Source organism: Polypterus senegalus, unplaced genomic scaffold (assembly GCF_016835505.1).
Source record: "Polypterus senegalus isolate Bchr_013 unplaced genomic scaffold, ASM1683550v1 scaffold_3870, whole genome shotgun sequence".
Taxonomy (NCBI): Eukaryota; Metazoa; Chordata; class Cladistia; order Polypteriformes; family Polypteridae; genus Polypterus; species Polypterus senegalus.
In genome coordinates this window covers 1-11,086 of record NW_024384003.1, presented here as the reverse complement: position 1 = coordinate 11,086, position 11,086 = coordinate 1, and the positions used below count along the sequence as shown (strand labels likewise).

The 11,086-nt window shown below is 41.0% G+C and overlaps 1 protein-coding gene across 1 annotated transcript; it reads left to right on the top strand.

The window, feature by feature from the left end:
* Positions 1 to 544: 544 nt before the first annotated feature.
* Positions 545 to 10,442, top strand: LOC120521746 (EF-hand calcium-binding domain-containing protein 14-like). Its single transcript, XM_039743136.1, has 3 exons — positions 545 to 723; positions 8,656 to 8,693; positions 10,086 to 10,442. Exons 1-3 carry the CDS (start codon positions 545 to 547, stop codon positions 10,151 to 10,153), a joined length of 285 nt encoding a protein of 94 aa, XP_039599070.1. The 3' UTR covers positions 10,154 to 10,442.
* Positions 10,443 to 11,086: the final 644 nt, after the last annotated feature.

Below are 11,086 nucleotides of genomic sequence, written 5' to 3'. Positions count from 1 at the left end.
TTTCATAAGTACATATCTTAGCTGGTTTTGCTGTCTTTTCGAGTAAACAAAACTGAAATGTTTCATCTATTATTATTTTTTTCTCTCCGGTGTCTCTTTAAATGCATATTACTTATGTGAACGACGTTGACACACCGGAAATACGTAATCATCAGCTTCAAACTGACCAATAGGAGGCTTTGTTGTTGATTTGTGTTGTTGTCAGCTGATCAGGAAGTATAGCTAGCAGATTTGCCTCAACCCTCAACCACATAGGTTGTTCACTATATTTTCAGGGAGTAGGACTTCGAAGTATTGTTTGGACAGTAGACTCGTTTGTTTCAAATTGTCCTTAATGCAGGTATATGCTAGAAAGCCCGCTATTCAAAAGATGCCAGGCGACGGATTACACTTTCAGCGATAGGGGAGTGACTGTCCCGTTAAGGCATCATCTGAGTTGTTTTGCCAGTTTATGTGTAGATCCAGGAGGATTCCAAACTGGATAACAAGACGTTGGAGATTGGATACAAGTCGGCTCCAGTTGGAGCGTTGACCCCCAGAAAAGATGAAGAAGCGAAAAGAACTGAACGCACTTATCGGTCTCGGCGGGGATAGCAAACGAAAGAAACCCAAGAAGGGCTCCGGTCACAGGCTGTTGAGGACAGAGCCTCCTGATTCAGATTCCGACACCAGCTCGGATGAGGATGACTTCAATAGTTTAGGCGGCCGGACGTTACTCGGAACGTAAGTAATGTTAATATTTTTCCGTTTTCGTGAAAGACCAGCCGGCTTTATGAATGGCACAGATTCCGCAGGTCGGACCCAGGGGACCGCTATTCTCAGTTTTCCTTCATTCTGAAACAATGTATTTCCCAGAACCTAGTTCCTGCTTTTAAATGTCTCTTTTTGCTATATTAGGCTTTTTGTCCGTCTGTTTCTTGCTTTATTGTGTCAGCACAAGAATACACAATACGTGCTTTGATACAGAATATTGAATTTGTTCACAAAGTCATGTCAGTAAGTCTTTATATGGTGACAAGAACAAGCTCTGCTGAATAGGCTCCGTATTCCTGTCGCTCTGTTCAAAGATAAGGCTGCTGCCCATTTGCCAGCTCTATAGAAAACCGTCAGAAATTAGACGTGGATAGATATACTTCATTTGTCTCTAATGGGAAATTGAAACTTTACAGAAGTTTAAGAAAAATGTGTATTTTTATATAGCAGTTGATTTTTGTGTTTATTATACATACATATCGCAGCTCCAGCTTATTCAAAACTCGGCTGCAAGAGTCCTTACTCGAACCAGCAGGAGCGAGCACATCGCACCCATCCTGCTCCGCCTTCACTGGCTCCCTGTGTCTTACAGAATCGAATATAAAATCCTACTAATAACCTACAAAGCCTTAAATAACCTCGCGCTAAATTACATCAGTGACCTTCTCCATCACTATGTGCCTGTCTGCTCACTAAGGTCCTCTGATTCTGGCAATCTTGTTGCCGTTCTCTCTTCATTCTGTAACTGCATTGAGCATGGGAAAGGCGCTATATAAAATGTACAGTGGTGTGAAAAACTATTTGCCCCCTTCCTGATTTCTTATTCTTTTGCATGTTTGTCACACAAAATGTTTCTGATCATCAAACACATTTAACCATTAGTCAAATATAACACAAGTAAACACAGAATGCAGTTTTTAAATGATGGTTTTTATTATTTAGGGAGAAAAAAAAATCCAAACCTACATGGCCCTGTGTGAAAAAGTAATTGCACCCTGAACCTAATAACTGGTTGGGCCACCCTTAGCAGCAATAACTGCAATCAAGCGTTTGTGATAACTTGCAACGAGTCTTTACAGCTCTGGAGGAATTTTGGCCCACTCATCTTTGCAGAATTGTTGTAATTCAGCTTTATTTGAGGGTTTTCTAGCATGAACCACCTTTTTAAGGTCATGCCATAGCATCTCAATTGGATTCAGGTCAGGACTTTGACTAGGCCACTCCAAAGTCTTCATTTTGTTTTTCTTCAGCCATTCAGAGGTGGATTTGCTGGTGTGTTTTGGGTCATTGGCCTGTTGCAGTACCCAAGATCGCTTCAGCTTGAGTTGACGAACAGATGGCTGGACATTCTCCTTCAGGATTTTTTGGTAGACAGTAGAATTCATGGTTCCATCTATCACAGCAAGTCTTCCAGGTCCTGAAGCAGCAAAACAACCCCAGACCATCACACTACCACCACCTTATTTTACTGTTGGTATGATGTTTTTTCTGAAATGCTGTGTTCCTTTTACGCCAGATGTAACGGGACATTTGCCTTCCAAAAAGTTCAACTTTTGTCTCATCAGTCCACAAGGTATTTTCCAAAAAGTCTTGGCAATCATTGAGATGTTTCTTAGCAAAATTGAGATGAGCCCTAATGTTCTTTTTGCTTAACAGTGGTTTGCGCCTTGGAAATCTGCCATGCAGGCCGTTTTGCCCAGTCTCTCTCTTATGGTGGAGTCGTGAACACTGACCTTAATTGAGGCAAGTGAGGCCTGCAGTTCTTTAGACGCTGTCCTGGGGTCTTTGTAACCTCTCGGATGAGTCGCTCTGCGCCTTGGGGTAATTTTGGTCGGCCGGCCACTCCTGGGAAGGTTCACCACTGTTCCATGTTTTTGCCATTTGTGGATAATGGCTCTCACTGTGTTTCGCTGGAGTCTAAAGCTTTGGCTTTATAACCTTTACCAGACTGATAGATCTCAATTACTTCTGTTCTCATTTGTTCCTGAATTTCTTTGGATCTTGGCATGATGTCTAGCTTTTGAGGTGCTTTTGGTCTACTTCTCTGTGTCAGGCAGCTCCTATTGAAGTGATTTCTTGATTGAAACAGGTGTGGCAGTAATCAGGCCTGGGGTGGCTACGAAATTGAACTCAGGTGTGATACACCACAGTTAGGTGATTTTTTAACAAGGGGGCAATTACTTTTTCACACAGGGCCATGTAGGTTTGGATTTTTTTTCTCCCTAAATAAAAAAAAAAACATCATTTAAAAACTGCATTTTGTGTTTACTTGTGTTATATTTGACTAATGGTTAAATGTGTTTGATGATCAGAAACATTTTGTGTGACAAACATGCAAAAAAATAAGAAATCAGGAAGGGCGCGAATAGTTTTTCACACCACTGTATTATTATTATTATTTATTATTATACAGCTGTGTGTATACATTATTTTTATTTAGCAGACGGCTCCAAAAATGGGTACAAAAATCAAAGCAAGAGAGAACACGAGAGAGTAGAACTACTACATACTTATATCAAAGAGAAATATCAGTATCCTAAAGTCTTGGTCAGTGCAACAGGAGCTATCAGGTAGCATAGAAGTTAAGCAGAATATTTAGTGATAAGGTGCATTTTCAAAAGATGCCTCAAACACAAGTAAATTGGGTGCATTTTGAATAGATAATGGGAGGTCATTCCACTGCTTTGGAGCAAGAATGGAGAAGAAGATTGTTCAGCCTTGCCACATCTGGCAAGAAGAGGAACGGTCAGGTCATGTCGGGTGTCTTTATTTTCATATCATCCATACATGGTATTGCAGCATTCCAGCAGTCAGGCAGTGGCAGAATGGAGACTTCTTGGAGGGATTTGAAGAGGGACCAAAGAATTGGCGATACTGAGGAGCAGAACCACTCCGAGAGCTAGCAGCAGGTCAAGACAAGAACTGTAGGTATTCTAATCAGCAAACAACAACCCCTCAAACACACATAAGAACTTCTGACTTGGATAATAGAGAGATGCCTCTGTCAATAACAAGATTTTACGTGCACCCAAATAAAGGGAACGTAAAAACTAATAAACAGTATATAAAGGCACAGCTTATTGTGTTCAGAAGAATTACCCGTGAATGCTTTGGAATCACTTCAGTATTTTTTGGTCTGGTGCCTCCCGACTCAACAGTATGAGAAAAGCCCAACATGTAATATACTTGTCTTGATGTCTAGTTATGTGAGACATCAAGTTTTACTTGGGGTGTTCTCCTCACTTTTTGCCCTCTAGCCCTGGGAACACCATTTTAGGCAATTTTTGGACAATATTTTGTGCAGGAAATTACATTATTCTGATAAAGAGTAAACCAATGGCTGTCCTGAAAAAATGATCAGAAGGTCTTGAAGCTGTGCAAGCTATATCAACCGACCCGACGGGTCAGAGTTACTCGCCTTCACAAAACGTCCGAAAAAATAGTGTTCGGTAACAGAGACCTGTTTAGGGTCATTTAATGCTGTTTTGAGGGTGCTGTTTGCAGATTATGGTAATAATTGTGATATTCGATTCTTTACTGATGGTTCTAGCTTTCTAAGAAACATTCCCAGAAGGTTACAAATGATAAATTTCAAATGTAAACATGTCGGGTATTGTTTTAGGCTGTTTGAAGGTCAGCGATTAAGAGTATGATGTTCTTTTTGATCCGTTTACTAGGGATCTACCCATCTATGGACCTTTATCAGAGGGTGAAAAATGACATGGTTTTATTACAGTCAAGAATATTTAGATGTTAAACATTTCAATTGAAGCACACATTTTAATGTTTCATATATTTGATGCAACTGCTTGTTTATTATGAAGTAAATTGTTACTTTTTTTTGGACGCACAAATTAGGTGGCTTATGCAAATTCCGACTTATTTTTTTTACTCTTAACTATTACACAGTGTATAGTCACAGTCCAGTTAGAATGTTCTTCATTGACCACGCCTTTTACTTCTTCCCACTCTGATCCTGTACTCTGAGCTAATATGGTAGCTCCTAGAATAGGAAAAGGAGAATTAGCCTGCAACATAGAAAGAGGCTGAGAGCAGTGCAACTTTGACAGAGTTCCATTTGTGGAAGTTGTCTCTCTTAGTACCCCATCCAAGGACGTAACTGTGGAAGTAACACAGGGCAGTATCTAGAGGTGATAAATTGTAACCCACAAAAAGTAAGGTAAAAAGCAGCTGATGGTCATCGGTGGTCTTCCATATCTTTCATTTTGAATAAGTGGCCCTTAACACTTTGTGAACCAGTGTCATAGAGTCGGTTTGAGGGAGTCAGCAGAGGAAGAGCAGTTCCAGAAAGCAAAGTCTTTAGCCTTACTTTACATGTTCAAACTGACGGAGTTTAATAAGCGAACCTAGTGGGCAATGCTCTATAGGGTGGTCCAAATCTAATTATGCAATTAGCTCCAAATTGGAATCGTCCCTCATAAATCAAAGTCATCCAGACGATCTGGATCTGAATAATTAGATCTGGAGCACCATGTACATGTCAGGCGCTACAAAAATTAAACAAGCACTAGAGGCAGAAATTATCCATCCATCCATCCATTTTCTAACCCGCTGAATCCGAATAGGGTCACGGGGGTCTGCTGGAGCCAATCCCAGCCAACACAGGGCACAAGGCAGGAACCAATCCTGGGCAGGGTCCCAACCCACCGCAGGACACACACAAACACACCCACACACCAAGCACACACTAGGGCCAATGTAGAATCGCCAATAAATCATTTAAATTGGTAGGATTATCTTTAAATCTAAGTTTATTTATCTCTATTTACTTAGCAAGTCTTTTGCGACCTTGGCTAATTTGAATTATTATTAATTGTTTTTTAGTTTTGATTACTTAAGATAATGTGTGCAGAGGGTACAGACCTATAAATACCTGGGAGTGCAGATGGATGATAAATTGGACTGGACTGCCAATACTGATGCTCTGTGTTAGAAAGGACAGAGCCGACTATACTTCCTTAGATGGTTGGCGTCCTTCAACATTCGCAATAAGATGCTGCAGATGTTCTACCAGACAGTTGTGGCAAGCGCCCTCTTCTACGCGGTGGTGTGCTGGGAGGCAGCATAAAGAAGAGGGACGCCACGCCTGGACAAACTGGTGAGGAAGGCAGGCTCTATTGTAGGAATAAAGCTGGACAGTTTGACATCCGTGGCAGAGCGACGGGCGCTGAGCAGGCTCCTGTCAATCATGGAGAATCCACTGCATCCACTGAACAGGATCATCTCCAGATAGAGGAGCAGCTTCAGCGACAGACTGCTGTCACCGTCCTGCTCCACTGACAGACTGAGGAGATCGTTCCTTCCCCACACTATGCGACTCTTCAATTCCACCCGGGAGTAAATGCTAACATTACTCAAAGTTATTGTCTGTTTTACATGCATTTTTATTACTCTTTAGTTTAATATTGTGTTTCGTATCGGTATACTGCTGCTGGATTATGTGAATTTCCCCTTGGGATTAATAGTTATCCATCCATCCATCCGGGAATGCAAGTTGATCTGCAGGATCGTCTGTGACGGTGGAATCAACGCTGGTGAAAGTTACTTCGTCGTTAGGGATAAGTTTCAGCACCTGTTCATTAAGGTGTAGTGAGTTTTCGTTGGTGACGCTTAAATATAGCTCACGTACTGAGTTGTTCCAGAGTGACAGTTGAGAAGTCGATGTCGCCATATAATTGCCTCGAGAGCGTTGTTGGAAGCCTGCGGAGGGTGAGAGTTGGCAGGCGGGGCCTTGTTGTGCATTCCCCATGACGTGGGAGTAGGGTTAGAATGGGCGTTCGTGGCTCTTTCGTGCATAAACCATGGATGGGGCTCTGTTAGAGTTGGCGGTCGTGGCTCTCTGTCTTGCGTGCGGTGAAAAGTCAATGTGGCTCAGAGATGCATGTGGACTTTTGCACAGACAAAACCGACTGAGGCTGTGTTTAATGAGTTGCTGCATGCGGGCACATGAGCAGGCAGTGCACATGCCTCGAGAGCGACGCTGGATGCGGGAGGACGGTTACAGTTGGTGTGCATGGCTCTGTTGCACGTATCCCATGACGTGGTAGGAGGGTTTGAGGTGGCGGGTGGGGCTCTGTCGCGCTTATCCCATTGTCTTAGAGTTGGCAGGCGTGGCTCTCTGTCTTGCATGCCCTTAGTGAATTATATATAGATTCTGGCCAAAATAACTTGAGTGCGCTTTTACTTATGTCAACCAAATTTTGTATACAAGTATTAGGTATAAAAACATAGATTCCTATCAACTTTTGGGCTATTTCTATTAGCTGGAAGTGGTACTTTTTTATTCATGCAGCTGCAGTCTGATGTATTCATCTTTACATTTAAATTAATGAGTTATTGAACAATTATTATGGTTTGATTGGTTGTTGATGCTTCTTTAATGTACATCATTGTCTTGTGGTTTACTCCTCAAATATCCATCCCCACATCTGAGTATAGGAGAAAGTCTAGGGGAGAGCACTTCCTGTTATTTGGGTTAATCTTTGAGTTTATTCAAATCTCACTCACTTTTAGTACTGCTGTTTTAATCTCTGGTTGTTTGCCATTGCTAGATTTCCCAGTGCCTTATCTGTTTTGAATGATGCCCCAGCCACTTCATTTGGCACAAACTGTCGTTTTCTGCTTGCTCACAAGTGCATGTTCTGTTGATTGAAGTACAAACAGTTGCTAAATTAGAACCAGATGTGAAGTAAATTGACCATTCAAAATATCCTGTCATTTGCCATAATTTCATTCTGTCCTGTATAGATGACTCAATGTGCCCCAATTTAGCCATAGATCTGTTCTGTTATTTCAGATCTAAAATCTGGAATACTTTCTTTTGAAATAGGAGAGAATTGCATGCACAGTACGACAAACTGTTTTAACATTTATTCCCTTACTTTGCCTAATCGTCACTATAGCCTGATAGGTCAAAATTGCATATGAGATATCTTAAATTTTCTTTAGTCAAAAGCTGCAGTCAAGATATAAGTGACAAATCAAAATGAAAATATTGGACATCTGTAATGAATCGGCACTGAAGGAAAAATTCACAGTTATGTCTGTGGGCATATAACAAACTGTTTTTTAATTATAAATATCTTGTTCTAATTCTTGTTTTAGATATTTATATTTGACTTGTCAAAATTCAAACAGGAGATATCTTTAATGTGTTTGAATTCGAAATATCTATAATTTGATGTACCTAGCTAAATGGTACAGTAATTAAGATATGTAGAATTAGCAAAATCCAGCACCTTAAAAGTATATCTAATTATTATATTAACTAGTTTTCTGTACAAAGGGCGCACAGCAGGGCTCTGTTTAGAGCAGTGATGGCGAACCATTTAGAAACCAAGTGCCCAAACTGCAATCCAAAACCCACTTATTTATCGCAAAGTGCCAACATGGCAATTTAACCTGAATACCACCTAAAACTGAACAGCAGCATAACCAAGGAGCTGGTGGTGGATTTTGTGGACACTTTTTCTCTAGTGTCGTTTCTTGTGACTGAAGACAGAGAGATATTAATTAAAGTTAGTAAAAAATCTTTTATTAATACACACCAGGCAAGGGTAAGATGACAGAGAAGCACAGTCCTAGGGCACCTGCCCTTCATCTGACTTCTCGGGGGTCGGTATCCCAAATCTTTTATAGGGCCTTTGTCTTATGACTTTGGTTGCACAAGAATTTCAAACCGTTACATCTTACAACATTTTGCTTGGATCAGCATTTACCACATCCTTTAAGTTCATCAGTTGGTCACTTGTGGTTTTTTTGTTCGTTAGGAGAAACAAGAAGTTTGCACTTGCACTATAAAGACAGGTTCTGCGTGGCTCTATCATGTATACCAGATTGATCAAACTGATCAAACTATTTATTATTTTTCCACAATTTTAGGAGGCCCAGGCCCCTCATGGACCCCGTGATCATCAGAGGTGAGTGTGTGCAGAGGGTACAGACCTATAAATACCTGAGAGTGCAGCTGGATGATAAATTGGACTGAACTGCCAATACTGATGCTCTGTCTGTCTGTCTATCTACTGAGCTTTTAGTTTAGAAAAGCAACTCATACATTAACATCTTTTGTCTTAAAAGAAAAACATAATAGCGGAGCTTTCAATGATACAAACAACTTTTTGTGGAAAGGTAAAAGTTTGCATTCGGTATGCTTTTGAACAATTAATGTGCTTTTTGCTGTTGTATGCATGCTGATAATTTGTCTAACCTTGGCTCATACTTTGTAAGCTTGAGAGCAACACATGCAGCACTCGGGTCATCTGTTAGTCTGTTTCTGGTGTCAGATTTGATTTAATTCAAAGCTGAAAAGAGCTACGCACAAGCATAAGATGTTCCAAACAAAGTAAGGAAAGCAATCTCAAGTGCCTTCATTGATTTAAGATTATTTGGCAGAGAATTCCACACTTTAAGGATTTCATTTTCATAACTAACTGTGCTGTCCTTTGTCATCCCTTCGATCCTCTCAAGTGTTTCACGAGGTCTTCCCTATTAAGCTCTGCCCCCAAAGCGTCCATTAGATATTATGGGGTCGTGGATCAGGTGTGGCGATTAGCAACTCTCTGCAATAATTACAGATGCGGACGACTCCTCACCTGTGCGCTTAAGCGAGGACTGCCCGCATCACAAAGCTCCTGGAAACCGCTCCGGCAACTCTACCATAACCCCCTTTAAGCTGCAAGTGCGGCAATTATCTGTTAAAACTGGCCTTTTCAATTTTGAGCTGTGGACCCGCTATACCACATCCCTTCCAACCCCACCACGGGAATCACAGACTCAAAAGGCTGCAGTCTGTGCCGCACACTCAAGCAGCATGTGTGCCGCCCGCCTTACCCCAGACAGGAGAGGAAGGAAGCGCCCCATTGGGCTGCAGGGCAGAGGGCGGGTGATGTGAGAAAAGTCCTCCGGCGCGCGTGAAGAGGGGGAGCGGTGAGGGGAGCAGCCCGGCCCCGTATTCCTCTGGCTTTATAGTAACGAACTCTGTGCTCGGGCGACGGCGTGCATGCCCACTAAGAGGGCTCTGAGTACCCCCTTTGGCACACGTGCCATAGGTTCGCCACCACTGGTTTAGAGCAACAATTGGTCAAGAACAGACTTGCAAGACTTGAGATATTTATTAGGATGAACTGGAAGAATGGGACTTGACCTCATTCATTTCCTTGTTCCCAAACAGTTATGTTCCTTGTGAGCCTGAGTAAACAAGAGTGTTCTCAAAGACATTTAACCTCAAACTTTACATACCTTGAATCGTTTTATTTTTCCTTCCTAGCTCCAAACCTAACCTACAACTTTCTGTCTCTTCCTCTTTGCAGGTGACCTTTTGCTTCCACTTCATATTCAGTTCCAAACTTCCCAACTCCAGACAAGGAGGCCCTTATAAACCACCATACAGAGCAATTTCTGAATTGTTTGGAGTATATCTGCGTTGTCTAGATAGATACTTTATTAATCCTGAGGGGAAATTCACTGGATTGTCTACCCTGCGTAAAGAGTGTAACAACTATATTTCATAGGATTCAGTGGTGGCTGAAGGAATACTAGTGAGCTAAGAGGCTAACATTCTTAAACTTAAGGGCCCCAGCTGTCTTTCTGTTATGTAGGAAAGCGCAAGGTTCCTATTGGTATCCCTTCTGGCATGTGCCACACACACTATGTATTATTAAAAGTCTGTTAACCTGCTAATCAAGGTTTGTTTTTTCAGTGCAAAATTGCAGGAGTTATACCTATTAATTAAAAATCCAGTTGCTCTATCAAGACAATAAAGATTTTAATTATTGTCTCATAATAATAATCATATCCTAGCATGGTTTGAGTTCAGAAATAAAAATACTTGATTCTGACGTGCTTTTAGAGCTTAAAGATGTGACCTAACATCTTGAGTTGAAATGATGGAATTAGAAATGTTGGTGAGATGATTCACTTTTTAATAATAAAAAAAGGTACACATTCACACTTGATTTGTACAAGACCAGCTCATCTAACTTGCATGCTTTTTAATTGTGGGTGAAAACTCACATAGATGTGAAGAGAATGAGAAAAGACGATACGGGTAGTACCAGCTGCAGTTGTAGCAAGTAAAAATCAAAAAACTAGTTTCAATTGTAACCACTATTTGTGTGAATGTTGCCAGATATGTTAGTGAGAACTTGTTTGTAGAAATGCCTAGAGAATTAAAAAAAAAAAAGACATACGGTATTGCCTGACAAAATAGATACTTTATTAATCCCAAGGGGAAATTCACATACTCCAACAGCAGCATACTGATAAAGAACAATATTAAATTAAAGAGTGATAACAATGCAGGTATAACAGA

What these genes read in the sequence shown, in the direction of transcription:
- LOC120521746 (XM_039743136.1), top strand. Translation starts at nt 545, where the DNA reads ATGAAGAAGCGAAAAGAACTGAACGCACTTATCGGTCTCGGCGGGGAT. An exon ending in GGCCGGACGTTACTCGGAAC is followed by an intron (nt 724 to 8,655) that starts GTAAGTAATGTT and finishes CCACAATTTTAG; the next exon opens with GAGGCCCAGGCCCCTCATGG. An exon ending in GGACCCCGTGATCATCAGAG is followed by an intron (nt 8,694 to 10,085) that starts GTGAGTGTGTGC and finishes TCCTCTTTGCAG; the next exon opens with GTGACCTTTTGCTTCCACTT.